The sequence below is a fragment of the Balaenoptera borealis genome, assembly GCF_965194805.1.
Source record: "Balaenoptera borealis genome assembly, chromosome: 1".
Lineage (NCBI taxonomy): Eukaryota > Metazoa > Chordata > Mammalia > Artiodactyla > Balaenopteridae > Balaenoptera > Balaenoptera borealis.
Window position 1 is genome coordinate 116,060,588 of NC_138860.1, and position 26,567 is coordinate 116,087,154.

At 37.6% G+C, this 26,567-nt stretch overlaps 1 protein-coding gene across 3 annotated transcripts; it reads left to right on the plus strand.

Moving 5' to 3' along the window:
• The first annotated feature begins 2,591 nt into the window (after positions 1 to 2,591).
• LOC309626177 (guanylate-binding protein 6-like) lies at positions 2,592 to 25,835 on the plus strand. Of its 3 annotated transcripts, XM_082386718.1 has the most exons (4): positions 12,765 to 13,836; positions 14,876 to 14,978; positions 15,317 to 16,682; positions 19,830 to 25,835. In XM_082386718.1, the coding sequence occupies exons 1-3, from the start codon at positions 13,723 to 13,725 to the stop codon at positions 15,550 to 15,552; spliced, it is 453 nt and encodes a 150-aa protein (XP_082242844.1). In that variant the 5' UTR covers positions 12,765 to 13,722; the 3' UTR covers positions 15,553 to 16,682; positions 19,830 to 25,835. The 3 variants fall into 3 exon arrangements, 1 of the variants encoding a protein (XP_082242844.1); XR_014242984.1 differs by lacking the exon at positions 19,830 to 25,835 and adding an exon at positions 2,592 to 6,804 and having other exon boundaries at positions 13,624 to 14,978; positions 15,317 to 18,238; XR_014242985.1 differs by lacking the exons at positions 12,765 to 13,836; positions 14,876 to 14,978; positions 19,830 to 25,835 and adding an exon at positions 2,592 to 6,804 and having other exon boundaries at positions 15,232 to 18,238.
• Positions 25,836 to 26,567: the final 732 nt, after the last annotated feature.

A 26,567-nucleotide genomic window follows, 5' to 3' on the forward strand; every position in this document is an offset into this window, starting at 1 on the left:
ACCCATCACCAGACAAATGGATTAAAGTTTTACTGAGCTCTGCCCACCAGAGCAACAGCCAGCTCTAACCACCACCAGTCCCTCCCATCAGGAAACTTGCACAAGCCTCTTAGATGGCCTCATCCACCAGACGGCAGACATCAGAAGCAAGAAGAACTACAATCCTGCAGCCTGTGGAACAAAAATCACATTCACAGAAAAATAGACAAGATGAAAAGGCAGAAGGCTATGTACCAGATGAAGGAACAAGATAAAACCCCAGAAAAACAGCTAAAGGAAGTGGAGATAGGAAACCTTCCAGAAAAAGAATTCAGAATAATGATAGTGAAGATGATCCAGGACCTCGGAAAAAGAATGGAGGCGAAGATTGAGAAGATGTAAGAAATGTTTAACAAAGACCTAAAAGAATTAAAAAACAAACAAACAGGGATGAACAATGCAATAACTGAAATGAAAAATACACTGGAAGGAATCAATAGCAGAATAACTGAGGCAGAAGAACGGATAAGTGTCCTGGAAGACAGAATGGTGGAATTCACTGCTGCAGAACAGAATAAAGAAAAAAGAATGAAAAGAAATGAAGACAGCCTAAGAGACCTCTGGGACAACATTATACACAACAACATTTGCATTATAGGGGTCCCAGAAGGAGAAGAGAGAGAGAAAGGACCCGAGAAAATATTTGAAGAGATCATAGTGGAAAACTTCCCTAACATGGGAAAGGAAATAGACACCCAAATCCAGGAAGCGCAGAGAGTACCAGGCAGGATAGAACCAAGGAGAAACACGCCGAGACACATAGTAATCAAATTGACAAAAAGTAAAGACAAAGAAAAATTATTGAAAGCAACAAGGGAAAAACGACAAATAACATACAAGGGAACACCCATAAGGTTAAAAGCTCATTTCTCAGGAGAAACTCTACAAGCCAGAAGGGAATGGTACGATATATTTAAAGTGATGAAAGGGAAGAACCTACAACCAAGATAACTCTACCCGGCAAGGATCTCATTCAGATTCAACGGAGAAATAAAAAGCTTTACAGACAAGCAAAAGCTAAGAGAATTAAGCACCAGCAAACCAGCTCTACAACAAATGCTAAAGGAACTTCTCTAAGTGGGAAACACAAGAGAAGAAAAGGACCTATGAAAACAAAGCCATAACAATTAACAAAATGGTAATAAGAACATACATATCGATAATCACCTTGCATGTAAATGGATTAAATGCTCCAACCAAAAGACACAGGCTCACTGAATGGATACAAAAACAAGACCCATATATATGCTGTCTACAAGAGACTCACTTCAGACCTAGGGACACATACAGACTGAAAGTGAGGGGATAGAAAAAGACATTCCATGCAAGTGGAAATCAAAAGAAAGTTGGAGTAGCAATACTCATATCAGATAAAATAGACTTTAAAATAAAGACTGTTAAAAGAGACAAGAAAGGACACTACATAATGATTAAGGATTCATTCCAAAAATAAGATAATAACAGTTATAAATATATATGCACCCAACATAGGAGCATTTCAAACACAAGGCAAATGCTAACATCTATAAAATAAAAAATAGACAGTAACACAATAATAGTGGGGGGGCTTTAACACCCCACTTTCACCAATGGACAGATCAGACAGACAGAAAATTAATAAGGAAATGCAAGCTTTAAATGACACAATAGACCAGATAGATTTAATTGATATTTATAGCACATTCCATCCAAAAACAGCAGGTTACACTTTCTTCTCAAGTGCCTACAGAACATTCTCCAGGATAGATCACATCTTGGGTCACAAATCAAGCCTCAGTAAATTTAAGAAAATTGAAATCATATCAAGCATCTTTTCTGACCACAATGCTATGCGATTAGAAATAAATTACAGGGGGAAAAAAATGTAAAAATCGCAAACAGATGGAGGTTAAACAATACATTACTAAATAACCAAGAGATCACTAAAGAACTCAAAGAGGAAATCAAAAAAATACCTAGAGACTAGTGACAATGAAAAAATGATGATCCAATACTTATGGGATGCAGCAAAAGCAGTTCTAAGAAGGAAGTTTATAGCAATACAATCCTACCTCAAGAAACAAGAAAAATCTCAAATAAACAATCTAACCTTACACCTAAAGGAACTAGAGAAAGAAGAACAAACAAAACCCAAAATTAGCAGAAGGAAAGAAATCATTAAGATCAGAGCAGAAATAAATGACATAGAAACAAAGAAAACAATAGCAAAGATCAATAAAACGAAAACATGGTTCTTTGAATAGATAAACAAAATTGATAAACCATTAGCCAGACTCATCAAGAAAAAGAGAGAGAGGACTAAAATCAATAAAATTAGAAATGAAAAAGGAGAAGATACAACAGACACCGCAGAAATACAAAGCATCCTAAGAGACTACTACAAGCAACTCTATGCCAATAAAATGGACAACCTGGAAGAAATGGACAAATTCTTAGAAAAGTATAACCTCCCAAGATTGAACCAGGAAGAAATAGAAAATATTAACAGACCAGTCACAAGTAATGAAATTGAAACTGTGATTAAAAATCTTCCAACAAACAAAAGTCCAGGATCAGATGCCTTCACAGGTGAATTCTATCAAACATTTAGAGAAGAGCTAACACCCATCCTTCTCAAACTCTTCCAAAATATTGCAGAGGAAGGAACACTCCCAAACTCATTCTATGAGGCCACCATCACCCTGATACCAAAACAAGATAGAGATACTACAAAAAAAGAAAATTACAGACCAATATCATTGAAGAAAATAGATGCAAAAATCCTCAACAAAATACCAGCAAACAGAATCCAACAACACATTAAAAGGATCATATACCATGATCAAGTGGGAATTATCCCAGGGATGCAAGGATTCTTCAGTATACACAAATCAATCAATGTGGTACACCATATTAACAAATTGAAGAATAAAAACCATATGATCATCTCAGTAGATGCAGAAAAAGCTTTTGACAAAATTCAACACCCACTTATGATAAAAACTCTCCAGAAAGTGGGCATAGAGGGAACCTACCTCAACATAATAAAGGCCATATATGACAAACCCACAGCAAACATCATTCTGAATGGTGAAAAACTGAAAGCATTTCCTTTAAGATCAGGAACAAGACACGATGTCCACTCTCACCACTATTATTTGACATCGTTTTGGAAGTCCTAGCCATGGCAATCAGAGAAGAAAAAGAAATAAAAGGAATACAAATTGGAAAAGAAGAAGTAAAACTGTCACTGTTTGCAGATGACATGATACTATACATAGATAATCCTAAAGATGCCACCAGAGAACTACAAGAGCTAATCAATGAGTTTGGTAAAGTTGCAGTATACAAAATTAATGCACAGAAGTCTCTTGCATTCCTATACACTAATGATGAAAAATCTGAAAGAGAAATTAAGCAAACACTTCCATTTACCATTGCAACAAAAAGAATAAAATACCTAGGAACAAACCTATCCAGGGAGACAAAAGACTTGTATGCAGAAAACTATAAGACATTGATGAAAGAAATTAAAGATGATACCAACAGATGGAGAGATATACCATGTTCTTGGATTGGAAGAATCAATATTGTGAAAATGACTATATTACCCAAAGCAATCTACAGATTCAATGTAATCCCTATCAAATTACCAATGGCATTTTTTACAGAACTAGAACATACAAATCTTAAAATTTGTCTGGAGACACAAAACACCTCAAATAGCCAAAGCAGTCTTGAGGGAAAAATACAGAGCTGGAGGAATGAGACTTCCTGACTTCAGACAATACTACAAAGCTACAGTAATCAAGACAATATGGTACTGGCACAGAAACAGAAATATAGATCAATGGAACAGGATAGAAAGCCCAGAGATAAACTCACACACCTATGGTCAACTAATCTATGACAAAGGAGGCAAGGATATACAATGGAGAAAAGACAGTCTCTTCAATAAGTGGTGCTGGGAAAATTGGACAGCTATATGTAAAAGAATGAAATTAGAACACTCTCTAACACCATACACAAAGATAAACTCAAAATGGATTAGAGACCTAAATATAAGACTGGACACTATAAAACTCTTACAGGAAAACATAGGAAGAACACTCTGTGACATAAATCACTGCAAGATATTTTTTGATCCACCTCCTAGAGTAATGGAAATAAAAACAAAAATTAACAAATGGGACCTAATGAGACTTAAAAGCTTTTTCAAGCAAAGGAAACTACAAACAAGACGAAAAGACAACCCTCAGAATGAGAGAAAATATTTGCAAGCGAATCAGCGGACAAAGGATTAATCTCCAAAATTTACAAGCAGCTCATGCAGCTCAATATTAAAACAAACAAACAATAAAAAAATGAAACAAATGAAAAAAAGAAATCAAAAATTTGGCAGAAGACCTAAATAGACATTTCTCCAAAGAAGACATACAGGTGGCCAAGAAGCACATGAAAAGCTGCTCAACATCACTAATTATTAGAGAAATGCAAATCAAAACTACAATGAGATATCACCTCACACCAGTAAGAATGGGCATCATCAGAAAATCTATAAACAACAAATGCTGGAGAGGGTGTGGAGAAAAGGAAACCCTGTTGCACTGTTCATGGGAATGTAAATTGATACAGCCAGTATGGAGAACAGTATGGATGTTCCTTAAAAAACTAAAAATAGAATTACTGTATGACTCAGCAATCCCACTACTGGGCATATACCCAGAGAAAACCATAATTCAAAAAGACACATGCACGTCAATGTTCATTGCAGCACTATTTACAATAGCCAGGTCATGGAAGCAACCTAAATGCCCATTGACAGACGAATGGATAAAGAAGATGTGGTACATTTATACAATGGAATATTACTCAGCCATAAAATGGAACGAAATTGGGTCATTTGTAGAGACGTGAATGGATCTAGAGACTGTCATACAGAGTGAAGTCAGAAAGAGAAAAACAAATATCGTATATTAACTCATATATGTGGAACCTAGAAAAATGGTACAGATGAACCAGTTTGCAGGGCAGAAATAAAGACACAGATGTAGAGAACAAACATATGGACACCAAGTGGGGAAAGTGGTGGTAGGGGGGTGCTGGTGGTGTGATGAATTGGGAGGTTAGGATTGACATATATACAGTAATATGTATAAAATGAATAACTAATAAGAACCTGCTGTATAAAAAAATAAATAAAATAAAATTTTAAAAATTAAAAAAATTTGTTGATGATTATGATTTCTTTACTCATTTTGAGTAAACATTCTCTTGTGAATTTGTACCTTTATATTATTTTATTTGAAACACTCAAGACATATAACCTCCAGACCTCCATAATCCCCCATAGATCCGCCACAAAAATATAAATGCAAGAGTATGTTACAAAATAGTAGTGATTATTTCTGGGCATAAAATTAGGAGTTTCATATATATACTTTTTTTTTTAACATCTTTATTGGAGTATAATTGCTTTACGATGGTGTGTTAGTTTCTGTTTTATAACAAAGTGAATCAGCTATACATATACATATATCCCCATATCTCCTCCCTTTTGCGTCTCCCTCCCACCCTATAAAACTGTTAGAGGAAAACATAGGCAGAACACTCTATGACATAAATCACAAGATCCTTTTTGACCCACGAGAAATGGAAATAAAAACAAAAATAAACAAATGGGACCTAATGAAACTTAAAAGCTTTTGCACAGCAAAGGAAACCATAAACAAGACGAAAAGCCAACCCTCAGAATGGGAGAAAATATTTGCAAATGAAGCAACTGACAAAGGATTAATCTCCAAAACTTACAAGCAGCTCATGCAGCTCAATCTTAAAGAAACAAACAACCCAATCCAAAAATGGGCAGAAGACCTAAATAGACATTTCTACAAAGAAGATATACAGATTGCCAACAAACACATGAAAAGATGCTCAACATCACTAATCATTAGAGAAATGCAAATCAAAACTACAATGAGGTATCACCTCATACCAGCCAGAATGGCCATCATCAAAAAATCTACAAACAATAAATGCTGGAGAGGGCGTGGAGAAAAGGGAACCCTCTTGCACTGTTGGTGGGAATGTTAATTGATACAGCCACTATGGAGAACAGTATGGAGGTTCCTTAAAAAGCTAAAAATAGAACTACCATACGACCCAGCAATCCCACTACTGGGCATATACCCTGAGAAAACCATAGTTCAAAAAGAGTCATGTACCACAATGTTCATTGCAGCACTATTTACAATAGCCAGGACATGGAAGCACACACTTATTGTTAATGAAAAAGTACTTATGTTAATAACAAGAGTACTTTAAAAATAGAGAGAAATGAAAAGAGATTCAAAGCAAAAAATTGAAACCAAAAAAATCCTGATTGCCTCCCACCAGAAGTACCCCTGAGAGACAGGCTGCTGAACGATCTCAGCCCACTGCTACTTTGCTCACATTCACACCTTCTGCTCTGTCCCCACTGTGGTGTCAAGGACACCTAAGCCAGCAGTGGAGGAGGGGCTGGCCTGGATTTCGCCCGCACTCTGGGGTCTCTCGCCTCGGTTAAAAAAGATAAAAGCCTGTAACAATTAAACCCAGGAGAAGCGCGTGTCCTTTCGATTTCGTTTCTTATAAACCTCACCCATAACAGGATGGCTATAATAACTTGCTTGCTTTTCAGCTTCTAAAGAGAAGAGTTTGTTTCCGGAGGAACCAGACGCAAGAGGAACCCCAGCGTAGAGCCAGAGCGGCTGAGAACTTGTCCCCCGGCTGCAGCGCCTGCGCCAAGTAAGCTTGCTTCGAAACTTTACCTTCCAAGCACATTTCCGTTAAATAACAAAAATATACCCCCCAGCCCAGACCCCACACTGCAGGAGGGAAGGCTGCTGACTGTGGGACCGAGGGTGTGTGTTGCAAGCAGGGTGCTTTGCTGGCGCAGCTCAGCGTCTTTGTTTGGATGCGGGGCGGCCGTGAGTTGTGTCCCTGTGATGCTCTGCTCCTCCTAAAGCAGCCTCGCAGGGCTGAAGCGAAGAGGCCTGCTTGGGTGAAGGAGGAGTGCAGCCGATGTCATCCGCAGAAAGGGAGCTGACGTCCTTTCTAGGACTTAGGGACCAAACCCCTGTTCCCTCGCAGAGGCACTGTGTGGAGTTGCTCCCTTCTGTCCCCTCCTTCCCTCCTCAGACACATCCTGATTGCGCCTCTCTGGGTACTGGAAAAACAGAAATGATGATCCTTGACATACAAATTAAATATTTAAAAAAATTCTTTCTTATATTAACCATATTAATATTACAGAGATTCTACAAAGCTGTATTTATATGAAATAATTCATTCTCAGTCTTTCTAATCAACTCAGAAAATAATTATAAGGTCTAAGCCTGTATTTTTATGCTTTGTTGTTTCCAAATTATAGCCCCTACCAAACAAACAAACAAACAAACAAAAAAAAAAACCCAACCAACCAAACAAAAAACCACCCATAACTTACTGTTATTTTCAGTTTCAGTGTTTTGCTTTGTTTCTGCAAAGCTGTATTTATATGAAATAATTCATTCTCACTCTTACCAATCAACTCTTAAAAATGACTGTAAGGCCTACTTCTATGCTTCGTTGTTTCCAAATATGTGGTCCCTACAAAAACAAAACAAAACAAAAAAAGAAAACCATAAATGAGTATTATTTTCAGTTTCAGTTGTTTGCTCTTTTTCCTTTGTGAGAATGAAAAAATATTGCTCAGTTTCCTTTCAACTTCTATAAAATAACAACAAAAAATGGGGAGGAAGACAGAGAGCAAGGATGAGTGGGAAACAACTGGGAGCTTTTCCTGGAACTCACTGATCTGAAGAGCTGTGGAGCAGAAATGGTGATTTGTCAACTTTCTTTGGCATGCAAAAGAAAGTCTTGAGCTCAAAACTCCCAATTTCTGATTCAAAATGGTATGTGAGGAATGAAGAGGTCAGGGAGAATGTAGCCTGATAGTCTATACTGCAGGGTTCAGATGCTGGCTTTATTTCTGAGAGAGCTCAGCTTTTCCATTTGGACCAGTGGTAGGTACGAGGTGACAGCCTCACACTGTGTCACATAACCAGGACAGCAGCAGGTGGAGTGGAAAGAACTCTGCCTGGAGAGATGAGAGATTAGGGTCTCCTCCTGGCTCTTTGGAGGGGGCAGGGTTGGGAGGCATTTTCTTCATCCATGACCTAAAGTTTCCTCACTGTATATACATTAGGAAATACTCATTGCTTATTCTCAACCAGGGCTCCACATTGGATTGATTTCCTACACATTTTTTTTTTTTTTTTGAGTGACCATACTTGGCTCAGAGAGCTCTGACTGCCTTTATTTATTCAATGGCTAAAAAAAATGAGATTCAAAAACAAATGGACAGCCTTACTTCTACCCCCAGTCTCACCCTTAAAATTTGGGACACAAGCATGTTGTCTCCTGGCTGTAAGTCATTGCTCAGGTCCAAGCTTGCCTCTGACACCCCATGGAGCAGCTTCTTTATGGGTATATTCTGAAAATTGGGAAGAACCAACTCAGCACTTCCTGGGAAATAAGTAATTCTTTCTTCTTCCTTAATGAAGTCCTGTGGTAGACATGTCCAGGAGTTATGCAAGCCACCTGAGGGCAGAGTTTGGTTCTGAGTCTTTTCACATGAATATTTTTGAACAGTTACATGAAAAGTGCAGAAATTGGTCTTCTTATTATTCTTCACTGATTTTAATTGAAATAGACATTTTATTGACTTATACATCCTTTTTTTGAAGTTGATGCACATTTCTATTTTTAAAAAAAAATCAATTTCCCAATGATGACTCAATTTCCCTGCACAGAGGGTGATTCTTAAACTGTGTGGCCAAAACGATTTTGATGACTTCTAAAAAAGGAGAAAAATCCAAAGTTGTTTTCCTTTGGAACCCCAAACTCCTTCAGTCCCTTGAATGTTATAAATGGTTCTCTATATATTACATTTCATTGATTTGTCATATATCAAACTGGAATTGTCAATTTAAAAACTCAGATTTTGATGAATACTTGGTATCCTCATCACTAGTTCTATAGCTGTTCTCAACAACTAAGACCAAGAGACAGAAGAGATGCATGAAATCTGTGTCTTAACATTTCATGTCTTGTGTTCCCAAGGTCATCCTAGTCCCAGGTCTTCCCTCAGCATTGGCTTCACTGATCATTTTTCTCTTAGCATCTGCTTAAGCCTTAGATCTGGGGAGAGGATGGTTAGATAAGGTGATGACTTTGCTTCTCAATATAATGACGGTCACCCTCCACCACCCACAACCTCCCTGGCTTTGGGTAGAGCCACTGTACTGCATCATAGGATATGGCTGCCCTATGCCAGCAATAACATCCAATCTGAGATCCTCACAGCACTGGGAGCACTTTAGCCATCTTAGATATTCATTGCAAAGACGTAACCAAAAATAGATGAATTTTTAATTGTAGGCCTTAACCTATGCATACTGTGTCAGGAACACAGTAAGAAAGAATGACTAAACTCAGAGACTCTGAAGTGCAGCCTAGATACGAAGACCCTATTTCCAGAGGCACAAGGTGATGATTATCCCTGTTAGTGTTGGATTGATGGTTAGGGACCACCAGAAAGAGCTCTTGTATTTCAGTGTTTCCTTTTGGTTGCTAATTTTGTGTTTTTTTTCTCCCAGTTTCCCTGAAGTATAATTAAGGAATGGAGTTTCCACCAGGAGCAGAATGTAGGCTATTGAGTAGGTGGACCTCAGATGCTATCAAGGCATTGATGGACGTTAGAAGGGAAAGGGTCAAGTATTTATGGTTAACAAGGTTTGTTTTAGTGAAAACCTTATTTTCTCAGTCTGTGGCTTGGACAGCAGGCATGTCTCTGGTCCTAAGGTTCCCTGCACTGTGCACATGAAGGTGGGCAGGGAAAAAGTCAGTATTAAGAGCTTGGAATAACTCAGATCTTCTCAGGGCCCTTCTATACACATTTTCTTCATGGCAGAAGCACCAGTGAAATAAATAAAGACCTAATTAAAGGTAAATATATGGCCAAGTATAAAAGCCAGTATTACTATAACAACATTTTGCAACTATACTTCTTGTTTTCAATTATATTTAAGAGATCAATTCATTAAAAAATGAGCCTAAAAGCTAGTATTATTTTATTGTAGGCTTTTTTCAAATTAATTTTTATTGCATTATAGGTGCTTTACAATGTTCTGTTAGTATCTGCTGTACAGCAATGTGAATCAGCTATACATATACATATATCCCCTCTTTTTTGGATTTCCTTCCCATTTAGGTCACCACAGAGCACTAAGTAGAGTTCCCTGTGCTATACAGTAGGTACTCATTAGTTATCTGTTTTATCCATAGTAGTGTATATATGTCAATTCCAGTCTCCCAAATCATCCCACCACCCCCCTTTCCCACTTGGTATCCATATGATTTTTCTCTATGTCCGTGTTTCTATTTCTACTTTGCAGATAAGATCATCTATACCATTTTTCTAGATTCCACATATATATGTTAATATATGATACTTGTTTTTCTCTTTCTTTGTTACTCCTATAATATTTCATTTATATGTTTTTCTCTTTCTGACTTACTTCACTCTCTATGACAGTCTCTATGTCCATCCACGTATCTGCAAATGACACAATTTCGTTCCTTTTTAAGGCTGAGTAATATTCCATTTTATGTATATACCACATATATATATTTTTAACATCTTTATTGGAGTATAATTGCTTTTCAATGGTGTGTTAGTTTCTGCTGTATAACAAAGTGAATCAGCTATACATATACATACATCCCCATATCTCCTGACGCTTGCGTCTTCCTCCCAACCTCCTTATCCCACCCCTCTAGATGGACACAAAGCACTGAGCTCATCTCCCTGTGCTATGCGGCTTCTTCCCACTAGCTATCTATTTTACGTTTGGCAGTGAATATATGTCCATGCCACTCTCTCACTTCATTCCAGCTTACCCTTTCCCCTCCCCATGTCCTCAAGTCCATTCTCTACGTCTGCATCTTTATTCCTGTCCTGCCCCTAGGTTCGTCAGAACCACTATTTTTTTTTAGATGCCATATATGTGTGTTAGCATACGGTATTTGTTTTTCTCTTTCTGACTTACTTCACTCTGTATGACAGTCTCTAGTTCCATCCAACTTACTACAAATAACTCAATTTCATTTCTTTTTATGGCTGAGTAATATTCCACTGTATATATGTGCCACACCTTCTTTATCCATTCATTTGTCGATGGACACTTAGGTTGCTTCCATGTCCTGGCTATTGTAAACAGAGCTGCAATGAACATTGTGGTACATGGCGCTTTCTGAATGATGGTTTTCTCAGGGTATGTGCCCGGTAGTGGGATTGCTGAGTTGTATGGTAGTTCTATTTTTAGTTTTTTAAGGAACTGCCATACTACTCTCCATAGTAGCTGTATCAATTAACATTCCCACCAACAGTGCAAGAGGGTTCCCTTTTCTCCGCACCCTCTCCAGCATTTCTTGTTTGTAGATTTTCTAATGATGCCCATTCTAACTGGTGTGAGGTGATACACGCATGAAGGCTAAACAGTATGCTACTAAATAACTAAAAGATCACTGAAGAAATCAAAGAGGAAATCAAAATATACCTAGAAACAAATGACAATGAAAACATGACAGCCCAAAACCTATGGGATGCAGCAAAAGCAGTTCTAAGAGGGAAGTTTATAGCAATACAATCCTACCTCAAGAAACAAGAAACATCTCAAATAAACAAACTAACCTTACACCTAAAGCAATTAGAGAAAGAAGAACAAACAACACCCAAAGTTAACAGAAGGGAACAAATCATGAAGATCAGATCAGAAATAAATGAAAAAGAAATGAAGGAAACGAGAGCAAAGATCAATAAAACTGAAAGCTGGCTCTTTGAGAAGACAAACCAAATTGATAAGCCATTAGCCAGACTCATCAAGAAAAAAAAGGAGAAGACTCAACTCAACAGAATTAGAAATGAAAAAGGAAAAGTAACAACTGACACTGCAGAAATACAAAGGATCATGAGAGATTACTACAAGCAACTCTATGCCAATTAAATGGCAAATCTGGAAGAAATGGACAAATTCTTAGAAAAGCACAACCTTCCAAGACTGAACCAGGAAGAAATAGAAAATATAAACGGACAAATCACAAGCACTGAAATTGAAACTGTGATTAAAAATCTTCCAGTAAACAAAAGCCCAGGAGCAGATGGATTCACAGGCAATTTCTATCAAACATTTAGAAAAGAACTAACACCTATCCTTCTCAACCTCTTCCAAAACATTGCGGTGGGAGGAACACTCCCAAACTCATTCTATGAGGCCACCATCACCCTGATACCAAAACTAGACAAAGATGTCACAAAGAAAGAAAACTACAGGCCAATATCACTGAAGAACATAGATGCAAAAATCCTCAACAAAATACCAGCAAACAGAATCCAACAGCACATTAAAAGGATCATACACCATGATCAAGTGGGGTTTATCCCAGGAATGCAAGGATTTTTCAATATACGCAAATCAATCAATGTGATACACCATATTAACAAACTGAAGGAGAAAAACCATATGATCATCTCAATCGATGCAGAGAAAGCTTTTGACAAAATTCAACACCCATTTATGATAAAAGCCCTGCAGGAAATAGGCATAAAGGGAACTTTCCTCAACATAATAAAGGCCATATATGACAAACCCACAGGCAACATCATCCTCAATGGTGAAAAACTGAAACCATTTCCACTAAGATCAGGAACAAGACAAGGTTGCCCACTCTCACCACTATTATTCAACATACTTTTGGAAGTGTTAGCCACAGCAATCAGAGAAGAAAAAGAAATAAAAGGAATCCAAATCGGAAAAGAAGAAGTAAAGCTGTCACTATTTGCAGATGACATGATACTATACATAGAGAATCCTAAAGATGCTACCAGAAAACTACTAGAGCTAATCAATGAATTTGGTAAAGTAGCAGGATACAAAAGTAATGCACAGAAATCTCTTGCATTCCTATATACTAATGATGAAAAATCTGAAAGTGAAATTAAGAAAAACACTCCCATTTACCATTGCAACAAAAAGAATAAAATATCTAGGAATAAACCTCCCTAAGGAGACAAAAGAACTGTATGCAGAAAATTATAAGACATTGATGAAAGAAATTAAAGATGATACAAATAGATGGAGAGATATACCATGTTCTTGGATTGGAAGAATCAAGATCCTTCTTTATATTTACTTTCTTCTTTAGTTGTCTTATTGTTTTAATGAAGATAGAGCCACAGGATGCTACAGTTACTAAGAACGATAGAGAATAGATAATTCAACCTCAGCATTTCATGCATGAAGAACCTGAGGCCCAGGGACGTTAAGAAAGTTTTCCATAGTCTTGCAGAGATTTCAGGGTTGGGAGTAAATCTCTGTATTCTGGCTACATTGCTTGTGTTTCTCCACTAGAATGCTTTTCTCATGAGGACCACAGTTGGACCAATCTTTCTACCAGATTCCTTGGAAATCTATCTCCTCTGTTCCTTGCTTCTGGTGACATCCCTCTACATTTCCCTTGCAGGAAATCATAAGGAACAGAAAGGAGGGTTTCTTGCTGCAGAATGAAGAGGCATCTGTCAAATACTGCCAGGCTAAACTTGATCAGCTTTCAAAGGCCCTAATGGAAAGTGTTTCAGCAGGAATTTTCTCTGTTCCTGGAGGGCACAAACTCTACAGGAAAGCAAAGGAAAGGTTTGAATGGGATTATTGCCAAGTACCCAGGAAAGGAGTGAAGGTGAGGGATAAGGGAAGCATGGGGAGCCTACATAATAGAGTCAAGGGGGTTTCCGGAAAATCTGAGAGCACAGCACCAGGTGTGGGTAATGAGAGAGCATGGGCATATCATGACAGCTTTAGCTCTCAAGGCCCATTACATGCTATTTATCCCTGAGGAGAAATGTCCAGTCCCCCAAAACAAGTATGGATTTCTAAAATCCACCAGAGACAGAACAGAAGTTATTCATTTTCTTTATCCAAAAACATGACATTTAATGTGCCACATGCTGGGGATTTATGATGCAAAGTCAGAATCTTTGTACTCAAGGCTGATTAAAGTGAGAGAGGAAGTCAAATAAATAGACAATTGTATATGGAGGAATAACGCTTATGAAACTGTGATCTTGGGCTGCACTGGTGGTGGTAATAAACATCAAAATACATACAAAATACAAAGAATATATATCGAACTGTTATTGCCTATAGGTATAACGTCAAGCTCTTTCTCTAGAGATTTAAATTTAATCCTCCAAAAGATGTTCTGAAGCATCTACTCTTATTACCCACATTTTATATATGTGAACTAGGAGGCACGGGATGGTTAAATAACTTGCTTAAATTTACACACTAGCAAGTGGTAGGAGAGAACAGCTGCATAGATTACAGTCAGACTTTCACACTGGGCACATAGTCTAGGAAAATTTCCTGAAAAAGAGGGGGATGTAAGTTGAAATATTTGTACATGTTGTTCAGGTTGAGATGTTATCCAAAGGGAAGAGCCCCAGGTAAACATGCAAATATATGAGACTGTGGGTTTGTACAACTGTGTTTAATTCTGACTGCTTGATACCTGGAGCAGATGGAAGGAAGTAGCACTGGGCAGGGGACTGGAGAGAGATAGGGAGAGTCTCTGGTGACACTCGGGAGCTTGGATGCTTTGTAGGAGGATCCTGGAGCATTTGAAGCAGAAAGTAAAAATGACATGGATGGACTTGTTTGTACAGAACAAGTCTCCTCAGTAGGAATCTAAAGTGCTTTGGTCCTTCTTAATTCCTCAGGCATATGAGGTGCTCCAGAGCTTCTTGCAGTCTGAGGTGGCAACTGAGAAATCCATTCTGCAAGCAGATGGAGCCCTGACCTATAGGGAGAAGGCCATAGCAGGTATGGGGCAGGGCTTAACTCTTAGCAGGGTTGGGATGTTCCTGCAATGCCCTCTGACAGATCGAATGAAGATCTTTCCAAAATAACGAGCTTCCAATTCTTTTGTGGAATACACTCTCTGCTAAATCTGAAAATAACAGAGTTGTGGTTGGACATCAGCCAGACGGTCAAGGCCCTTCCCATCATATTCTCAAACCTGCTCTTGATGGTGTGGCACTAGGTGAATTCAGAGATTTCTCACCCTCTTTTTCAGATTTGATTTGGTCTCTGATCCCAAGAAGGTAGAGTTTGAGCCTGATCTGCTACTTTCTTCTCTTTCTGAAACCTTAATGGGGCAGAGGAGCAAGTCAGGAAGGAGGCAGCTGAGAAGGAACAGGAATTGCTAAGACAGAAACACTGGGAGCAGCAACAGCAGATGGAGGCTCAAGAGAGAAACCTCAGGGAAGACATAGTCCGACTGAGAGAGAAGCTGGAGAGGGAAAGAGAAAAACCTTCTGAGAGAGCAGGAAAGGATGCTGGAGCAGAGGCTGAAGCTAAGTCTGGCATGGCCTCACTAGTTCCTGACTGTCACTGACCTGGCACATCAGGAAGGAATGCGTGAAAGTTAAAGCAAAATTAAAAAAAAAAAAAAGCACTACTGCCATTTACTGCATTTGATTCACTCAAATTTTTGAATCCTGGCTTTTCAAAAGATCTTTGAATTCTGCTCCACACTGAGACCCTGGAGAGTCCAGGATGACCTTGGCCCCTCCAAGTCCTTGAAGAATATAAATAACCTCTCCAAGATTTTAGATTCTCTATAGCTGAGATTCTAGGAAGATCTCATGGAGCCCAAATTATTCAGGGTTTCGTGGATTATCAAGTAACTATTCCATCTAGGTGTTTTTAATATTAGCGGCAATTGGGTGTTTTGCTAAGATCACTGTCAATGGTCAGGAACCCTACTAGCACCAAAGACCCTGATTTGGATCTATGCTGACCTAAAACTATCTGATATGTCCAGATATAGAAGTGTGGGGAACTGACACCTTATAAACTTGCTGTAGTTTTCTCCAGGTGTGGATAGCTTGCCTGTGTCACCACATAGAATTGGGGGAATTCTCTTTCCCATCTAGAAGTGTTTATATGGGATTTCTTGATCAGCTTATAAGTTCCCATTATTTCCACGATATGGGTGACCATGCCATCCCAAATGGGACTGATAATTTGTGCAAGTGAACTAATGGCTCTCTCCCAACCCTAAGTTTTGGTTGGAACGTATGATTGCATTTGTCCTCATGCCTGACTTAGAACCCTAGCAAAGCCATAATGGTGTATGAATATCAGTAAGATTGGGAACTATCCTTCCTCTCACTGTCCAGGTCTAAACCAGAAGATATTCTTTGCTTCAAATATTGTCCTTTGATGATCTAATAAGAGAGAATAATTATATGTGTCAAACAGAGACAATTTAGCAAAGTTCTTAAATATAAAATCTGACTCTTGAAAAAATGGGGATTTTCAAAAGTTCGCTTTTTCCTCTGCCCACAATCCTTTGTTTTAGATTCAAAATGATCTGCTTACTGAAGGATTTAGTAATGAATCCGAGCAGATGAAAGAAGAGATGAATCGTCTAAGAAATATAATTGAGAATAATAAAAAGGATAAGACTCTCTGGATTGCACGGGCCTTGGACACACTTGCCACTGAAACAACTGCAATTGTGTATGTTCCTGCTAAACTAATTGGTCAGGGTCTGAAGGGCCTGAGCTCACTGTTTAAATAGGATTAGCTTTTATTTTAAGGAAATTATAGAATATGGATATATGCTCTGCCCTATTTTTGACATGTATGTTTTTTAGTTTCACTCAGAAAGCTTTAAACATAAAAAGTGCCTACTAGAGGATATCACTGCCTGACACACTTTAGATAGATTAAATGTTGGTTTTACTAGTTAGTTTAAAGGGGAAAACAAATAACTTTATAAAAAGGGTTGGCAAACTTTGGCCTATAGACCAAATCTGCCCTGCTATTTTTGTAAGTAAAGTTTTATTGGCACAATACCACACTCATTCATTTGCATATTGTCTATGGCTGCTTTCATGCCCCAACATCTGCAGAGTTGAATAGTTGCAACAAACACTGTTTGACCCATAAAATATAAAGTATTTCCTCTTGGGTCCTTTACAGAAAAAGTTTGCCACCTGCTGTTTCAGGAGGTAGAAAGAGACTAAATTTGCAATAGAGGTAAAAATTACCTTGAAAAAACGTGTCAAGCATGACACTGAAAGTCACAAAAGAAGAATTATATAATTTATACATATTAAAGTCAATTCTCCTCTAATTCACTTATAAATGTAATGTGTTCTGTGGTAAAACTATGTTTTTATAAAGAGAGGTAGGCTACTACCTTTCTACATGTTTAAATGGAAATGCTTAACATACTTTTAAAAATTGTCAGGATAATACAGAAGAAAAGTAGAGGAGCCATATCTACTCCATATGAAAACCTGTTCTAGAGCTGTGTTCATCAGACCAGTGCAGCTCTGGGTCCTAACAATACAGACAAAGCTATAGAACAGTTTACCTAGTCTAGAGATAGAGACAAACACTTCCAGAAACTATTTATCTTAAATGTTTTATTTGATATCAGTGGGAAATAATCAACTGTTGAATAAATTGTCTAAGGCAACTTGACAGACACCTAGAGAAAATAGAGATTAGATATCATATATATGTATATGTATATATTATGGCAACATATATATACATATATTATGGCAAAGAAATTCCAGATTTCCTATAGATTTAAACATGAAGATTGAAATTATAAAATTTGGAAATTGCAAATAATTTTTTAAAATCTTAGAATGTGGTAGTCCTTTCTAAGCAAGACACAAAGCCCAGAAGATATAAGATACATACAAAAGCACATAAAACTGAAATAAATCCTTTATGTCAAGAAAACAAAGTCAAAGGACAAACAGCTGTCTGAAAATATATTTTAAGCTTTTATCATAGGAAAAGCTAGTTTATTTAAGTAATATGAAAGAGATGTGTGAGTAGAAGTTCACAGAAAATAAATAAAACATATTCCAACTTATTCATAATTAGTGAAATGAAACTGAAACTACCAGATATAATCTTTCACTTCTCAGATTGACAAAGGTCAAAAAAATCTGATAGCAAGTTATGTTAGAAAGGTATGGAAAGAAGAGCTATCTCATATGGGAGTATAAATTGTACAATTTCTATTGAGAATTTGTCTTAATATTTCTTACATTTTAATGTATTTATGCCTTGATATAGCATGTTCACTTTTAGGAAAATACATGTGCACAATTATACACACACACATATGAAAATGAGATCCATTGTGGTATTGCTTTTAATAAAAAGTGGTAATATAAATACAAAGTTAGCACATACATGTAGTAAATGCTAGGTAGCCATTAAATAATTTGACAATGGAGTTTACATATACTACTATAGAACAATCTTCAAGATATATCTTAAGGTGAAAAAATGAGGTGTCAAACCATGTGTATAGTGTAGTTTTTGTGAAAAAAGAGAGGAATTCATGAAAACTAGGAACATTCTTTCTGGGGAAAACTGGGTGAGATCAGGTGGAGGAAGGATACATAGTTTGCATTATATATTCTATATTTGAAATTTTGTAAAGAAAGCTTAATATTCATAAATAAAAAAGAAATTATAAAATAATACTAATAATCAATACTAATGCGATGTGAAACTGACCACTAGATGATAAATTGCTCCTTGCTCCAAGAAATGACATCACCCAGTTCAGTGAAGGGTTTAAGGCAGAATCAGAGGACTGGAAAGCACAAAATTTGCATCCTAATCTTCTTTTCATTTTGACCTTGGTTCTTTAATCCCTATATTCATTTCAAAACTAAGGTAAAAAGTTTCTGGTGATCTTTGAAATCTCACTTACAGTGGCCTCCATTTTCTATCTCTGAAGTGGAGCTTTAAGGTGTTAGAAGGAAAACTAGCCAAAAACAAGAATGTGCACTGGTGAGAGGGATCCTGTCATCCTTAAAACATTCCATGTTGACCTCTCTGCAATATATCAGGGTAGGTGGGATGACTTGCCACTGCAGAACTGGACTCCTGGTGGTGTTGAGCAAGAGAGACGAGAGGTGAGAGACCATGTCACATGGAGGCCATGTGTTGGTTCCTACACATCAGAAGCCAAGTGGAAGCAGTGATAGTTGAGTAGCAAGGTTGGAGTGACAGCCTGCTAGGCCTGATCATAGAGAACTCAGAAGACGATGAACAGAACATGGTCAAGTGAGACAGGGAGGAAAAAAATCAATGGAGTCAAGGATGGTTTAGGAGGAGGCTATGGATTTATAGCCCTAGTAAAGTGTTCCAATACCTAGCCTTGATCTGAGCCAGTTTCAGACCAGGAACCCATCATCTGGAGGAGATCCGGGTCCTTGGGAAGAAGGATCCTGAGACTCCAGGACAAGAAAAATGAAAACAAGTCTTTCTGCCCTCCCTATGGGGGACCACTGACCATTTACTCAAGTACATATGCACTCAGGAAATGGAACTACCCACACATTTAAGGACTCTTGACTCAGGATCCAACTTGGCATTGATACCCAATACCAGAAAGATTCACACACCCCTTGATAAAGTAGGGGCATATGGATTTAGGTAATAACCAGAGTCCTTGTCCAGGCACAATTAACTTGTGTCTAGTAACTATTTTAAGGTAGATAGTAAAGTTCATCTGAGGGCAGAGACCATTTTTCTGCTCATCTTCTCAAAGTATGTTTAGGCATAGGATGTGCTAAATAAGACGAAGATGATATTTTACATGATTCTTTTTTCAATTGTAAGAATTCCAGAGCTTCCCTGGTGGCACAGTGGTTGAGAATCTGCCTCCTAATACAGGGGACACGGGTTCGAGCCCTGGTCTGGGAAGATCCCGCATGCCGCGGAGCAACTAGGCCCATGAACAACAACTATTGAGCCTGAGCGTCTGGAGCCTGTGCTCCGCAACAAGAGAGGCCGCGATAGTGAAGAGGCCCGAGCACCGCGATAAAGAGTGGCCCCCGCTTGCGGCAACTAGAGAAAGCCCTCGCACAGAAACGAAGACCCAACAATAAATATAAAAATAAATAAATAAATAAATAAAAGATTATTTAAAAAAAAAAAAAAAAAGAATTCCATGAACCCTTCCAGTATCAGAGGAGGTAATAGTAGTTTGCAGTTTAGACATCAGATTCATGTCTCTAGAGTGATTTAAAGGCTATCAGAACAAAAGAAACTTCTGTAGAGAGGTCTCCTCCTCTGTAACCTTGACGTCACAGGATCTGTGGTTCTGTGAGGAAGTTAACACATCTGCACCAGGAATTTTAATCAGGTCTATTCAGCTGAGACTTAAGTGTTCAGAAGGAAGGTGGCTTTGCATTTTTAAGAGAGAAATCATACGATAATGAATGTGTCCATAAATTGGAGAGTTTAATAGAAAACCAAGCTACTCTATAGAAATAGCTGTTCCCATCGAGAGCTCAAATTAAACAGATGTTCTGATTCCTTCAACTAAAGAGATCCTATCGGTAGGCTGAATAATCTTCAAAGAGGTTCCCCTATAACTGCCAAAACCTATGAATATGTTCCCTTACATGGTAAAAGGACTTTGCAGATGTGATTTAGTTAAGGCTCTGGAGATGGGTACATGATTCTGGTGAACCCAATGTAATCACAAGGATCCTTGTAAGAGGGAGGTAGGAAGGTAAAAGGCAGAAAACAGTGAGGAGACTACAGAAAGGGCAAGAGAGTTTGGAAGATGTACCATGTCGTCCTTGAAGATACCAGATGGGCCAAAGAATAGACTTTGCCCTCAGAAGCTAGAAAAAGTAAGGAGAAGATTCTCCCATTTTCCAGAAGGAAAGCATCCCTGCCAACCCACTTTTGACTCTGATTTCCAGAATTGTAAAGAAAACATTTGGGTTATTTTAAAGCACTAAGTTTGTGGTAATTTGTTATAGCAACAACAGGGAACTAAAACACCGTGAATTAAAGAACAAAAAGAAAAAAAATGCTTTCATCTAATTAATAATTTGTACACATCTGTATTTCATATACATTAAGTTTTAGATTCATTTATTTGACTGCTCAATTCTCATTCTGTACCTATCATTGTCTGAGCTCTATGAAGAAAAGGACAAGACAGATAAAGCTCTTCTCTTCATGGAGCTTATGCTACATAGGGATATTAAAAATAAGTAATATTTTATAGGGAATAAAAATTGCAAATTTTTCTTTTCTGGCTAGAGATTCAGCTCTATTAGAATAAGAAAGAACAGTCTTTCCTTAAGTTTAGCTTCAATCTAATTTATATTTCCTGGAAATAAAATTGAATGCTTCTTCAGGAGATATTCATTTTTGAATCCCTAGGATCCAATACATTAACATTAGCATAGTATAAACCAAGGAGGGTGGTGATTGAAAAACTGAATGAATAAGTGAAACATTTTAAAAAATATTTTGAGGGATAGTAAATATCTCTCCTGTAACTCATAGTCAAAAATTAAAGACTTTTGCTGAGGATGTTGTGTTCTTGGATCCAGCAGGACCAAGACACAGACAAGATCTCAAATAGAAGGATTACATTAATGTACTGATACAAGGCTCTTGATAGCTAGATTTATGTTTTCTCCACTTATCTCGACCATTTTAAGTGGTCACCAATTTTATAAATATTTTCAAATAAGAAAATTTTTAATTATTTAAATTTTGGTTTTTGCCTGCAAGTTTTCTATTTTATAACTTTTTTGGTTTGCATTCCATTTAATTTTTTTCTTATTTCTTAAGACATAAGCTAGGATCAATATTTAAACCTTTTCTATTTTAGGAAGTTTTAAAATTATAAATTTTATGATAATTATTGCATACATAACTAAAATATTGATACTGTGTTTTTACAATGTTTACCAAATTACCCTTGTGATCTCACCTTTACTTCTGGAGTTACATAGGTGCGCATACTTAACTTACAAATACTGGGCATTTTTACAGAGTTTTAAAAAAAATAACAATATAATTTTCTCTTTGTCGGAGAACATATTCTGAAAGATTTTAATCCTCTGAAAGTTATTGAGAGTGGTCTGATGTGCCAAATATGGTTTATCTTTATGAAATACATGTCTATTCTTCAATTTGACCAATGGAATTTTAACTAATACAATTTAAATACAGATAAAAACTAATATATTTGGAGCAGGTACCATGGTGCCTCTTTCTTGCTTAACACTCAGAGGGTATCAAAGTGCTTTTCTGTGAAGGAGGTTTTGGGGAATGGGTATAAATAGGAAATTACTTCCTATTACCATGTTTATAAATTCTCTTTGTTTCTTATTCTATATCCTCCTGTCCAAGATATTCTAATCCAGACTTTAAAGAACAGAATGACTTTAGTGTTCCTCTTTCAGTAATAAGTACCAGTGCAAGCCAAGATATAATATTTTTGTATCATTTGTGATTTTATTGAACACCTCCAGAAGACATGGTATACGTCTGCACACACATGCTTCTACTCCATGAATTTGTTTCTCTTGTGTTGTAAGAATTGGGAAAGAGAGAAGAAGAGAGATATGTTAAAAGTTTCTTTAATATTCTGTCTGTTGGTCTCTAAGCTCTCCCTAGAAATGAGTTGAGACTCATCAGGCCCTAAGGACAAGGGTTCCACCTCAACCCCTGGAAAACGTCACCTAGCTACATCTTATAGATTCTGATTTTTGGTGGCCTCTTGGTGACAGTCCTTTGGGGATACTGTCGTGGTTCCTGGAAAAATGATGGAGAAGAAGGATAGAGAACAGTGGTTCCAATTGTGCTAAAAAGGCCATTCTCAGAGGGCTAGGAAGAGGGAGGTGGCTGATGGCAGGATCTGAGCATTTCAACTAAAAATGGCAAATATTTACCCACCTTTATTTTTAGCTATAGGCTTGAGAAGCCATTTCCTATAAAGCAGGAAAAGAGCTTTCTCTGTCCTTTATACTATTACACTAAACTAAAATGTTTTAAAACTGGAATTCAACTTCTGGAATGGCAGCGTTAGGAATTTTACAGACCCACTCCCCAGCAGAAGAACTGTACTGGTGTAAATTACTTAAACAGCAACCATTTAATGTCTCTGGAAATTGCCCTAGGACATACAGCAAATAAATAGAAACTTATTCAAGAAAATAAATGACTAAATTTTGGAAATAACAGTGCAAGTCTATCGTACTTGAGCCACTATCTGCTCCCTCTCCACACTCCCAGCTCATCGTGACAGAATCTTCACTTTGGGTTGGTGTGGCCATGGTAACAGAGATCTCCCTACCATCAGCTCCATTCAAGGGACACTACCACACTAAGAGGAGCAGCCACTAGCATTTTTCATCATTCCCAGCTCTGAGTTGCAGAGGCTAAACTCCTGGTGAGTGCAGTCAAGAAGTGAGATCCTGTCTTCCTCCACCCATCCTCCATTCACCTGGTTGGGGATCTCTGGCCGGTGCCTTCAGGCCTAGAATGCTGGAGTCCTGATCACACTTGCAATGCTCACTCCTAGGGCAGATATACTGGTTCAGGGGACGCAAACAGAAAAAAAGAGGCTACTGCCTTTGCCCAGCAACTTGCTTTTAAACAGAGGTGTTAGACAGAAATAGGCCAATGTCTCACCCCTAGCTCTGGAGCAGGAACTCAGAGATTTTGCCCAGGGTCAGGGAAATCCATAGATAAGAGACTCTGAAACTGTCTCCAAAGAAACTGACTTTATTTGTAACAAAGTGTAGGGGAGTCCAAACCTAAAGCCTCTGTCAAAACCAACTGATGTTTGAGTGGTAATCAAGAAAGAAATTTGGGTGGTAAGCAGTTTAGACATTTCATTGGTAAGCAATTATATACTCTTCTTAATTAAGAGCAATAAGCTAAACAGCAGGCCAGCTAGTTTATGAGAGAGAACCAGAAAAAGAAATGCTTAAGAGCCCTGCTGTGATCAGAACCCCCCAAACTGCCTGTAATATCTACCCTTCTCCAAATTTAATTGAATCCTAGTGGAGCAATTTATTCCCTAAGGCATTGTCAAAAACTATAGAGCATTCAGCTGGAAGTTAGTTGACCCTAACAAATGGTTGGAATTCCATTAGTGGAAGACAGTTTGACAGAGGAATTAGGGAAAGAGACCAAGAAAAACCTGATAAAACCACTGCCATCCCAGATGATTGTCTGCCTGCCCAAGGCTGTTCCCTCTGAGGATTGACACCAGATGCTTCACACTATGGGGGAAATAAACTTTACTAGATAGTCTAGCCAAGTTAAGAAAATAATAAATTTAGTTAAACATGTTTTATTCCCAGAATGTAGTCTATCTTGGGAAATGTTCTATGTGCATTTGAGGAGTATATGCATTCTGCTAGTGTTGGGTGGAATGTCCCATAAAATCAATTAGAACAAGTAAGTTGATAAGGTTGTCCAGGTCTTCTGTATACTGGTTTCCCATCTACTTGTTCTGTCAGTTATGGAGATAGAGGCATAGAAATTTCTAGCTATAATTGTGAATTTGTCTATTTCCCCTTGCAGTTCTATCATAATTTGATTCATGCATTTTTGAAGCTCTATAATTTGATGTATAAACATTTATGATTATTATGTCCTCCTGTTAAACAGAGGCCTTTTCATCGTGAAAGGATTTTCTCTTTCTTAGTGATATTAATTGCTGTGAAATCTACTTTGTCATATTAATTTGGCCTCTCTGGCTTTCTTTTCCTTGGGGCAAACATGGTACATCTTTTTCCATTCTTTTACTTTTAACTTCTATTTGTCTTTACAGTTAAAGGGGGTTTTCTGCAAGCAGCATGTAGAGGTGTGGTAGACTGAATAATGGATGGGTCTCCAGAAGATGTCCATATCCTAATCCCTGGAATCAGTGAATATGTTACATTACATGACAAAAGGGACTTTGCAAATGTGACCAAGTTAAAGATCTTGAGAGGGGGAGATTATTTACATCCTCTGTGGGGACCCAATGTAATCACAAGAGTGTTTTTAAGAGAGAGGCAGATGGGTCAGAGTCAGGAAAGGTAATGTGATGATGAAAGCACAGAAAACAAGATTCATAAATGCTACTGTGCTGGCTTTGAAGATGGAGGATGGGACCATGAGCCCAGAAATGAAGGAAGTCTCAAGAAGCTAGAAAAGGCAAAGAAATGAATTCTCCCCTAGAGCTTCCAGAAGGAACGCAGCTGGCCAATCCATTTTTGAGTCTGACCTGCAGAACTATAAGAGAAGACACTGTGGTTGTTTTAAACCACTAACTTTGTGGCAATTTGTTACAGTCACAATAGGAAGGTAACACAGATAGGTCACTGTTCCATGTTTTTTCAATTGTATAAAATAATATCTGTCTTTCAGTTGGGTTGTTTAACACTTTTACATGTAATGCATTTATTTGTTGTGCTTAAATTTACATTCTTGTTATTTTTTCTATTTGTTCCACAAGTTTTTTGTTCCCCTTTCCCTCTCTTTTTGACTTGTGTTGCATTTATTGAGTGCTTTTTATGATTTATGATTCCACTTTGTCTCTTTGATTGACTTATTAGCTTTAGTCCTTTGCCTTTTTTTCTATGTTTGAGGTAGGATTTATAGTATACATCTTTAAATTACCACTGTCCATTCTTAAGTGATATTATAACATTTCATTTGTAGTACAAATGCCTTACAATTACCTTCTTTTCCATCTACTGGATTTGTACTATTATTGTCACATATGTTAGTACTTCATATGCTATAACTGTATAATCTATGCTTACTACTTTTGGTTTACATAGTCACTTAGACAAATTATATTAATAAAAAGAAGACAAGGGCTTCCCTGGTGGCGCAGTGGTTGAGAATCTGCCTGCTAATGCGGGGAACACGGGTTCGGGCCCTGGTCTGGGAGGATCCCGCGTGCCAGGGAGCGACTGGGCCCGTGGGCCACAACTGCTGAGCCTGCGCGTCTGGAGCTTGTGCTCCGCAGCGGGAGAGGCCGCGATAGTGGGAGGCCCGCGCACCGCGATGAAGAGTGGCCCCCGCTTGCCGCAACTAGAGAAAGCCCTTGCACAGAAACGAAGACCCAACACAGTCAAAAATAAATAAATAAATAAATAAATAATAAAAATAAAGGAATTCCTTTAAAAAAAAAGTCTTTAAAAAAAAAAAAGATTTATAAAAAAAAAAAAAAAAGAAGACAAGTCTTTGTACACTTGTAGGTAATATATCAGGTGCTCTACATTCTAAATCCAGATTTCCATCTGATATTATTTTCTTCTGCTTGAAGGTCTTCCTTTAACATTTTTGTAGTATAGGTTTAATGACAATGAATTTCAACTTCTATATGTTTGGAAAAGACGTTACCTTCATTTTTGAAAATTATTTTCACTGGGTGGTGACAGTGGTACTTTTTACACATACAGGTTCTGGGCAGTGATAATCTGTTTTTTTTTTTAACAATCATCCCAAGGGGATTTATTCATAGTACTCTATAATTACCAGGTGAAAATTGTGATTTAGTAAGGTTATTGCCTTGCTCAGATCACATAAGAAGTCAAT

What these genes read in the sequence shown, in the direction of transcription:
- LOC309626177 (XM_082386718.1), top strand. Translation starts at nt 13,723, where the DNA reads ATGGAAAGTGTTTCAGCAGGAATTTTCTCTGTTCCTGGAGGGCACAAA. An exon ending in TACCCAGGAAAGGAGTGAAG is followed by an intron (nt 13,837 to 14,875) that starts GTGAGGGATAAG and finishes TTAATTCCTCAG; the next exon opens with GCATATGAGGTGCTCCAGAG. An exon ending in TAGGGAGAAGGCCATAGCAG is followed by an intron (nt 14,979 to 15,316) that starts GTATGGGGCAGG and finishes TTAATGGGGCAG; the next exon opens with AGGAGCAAGTCAGGAAGGAG.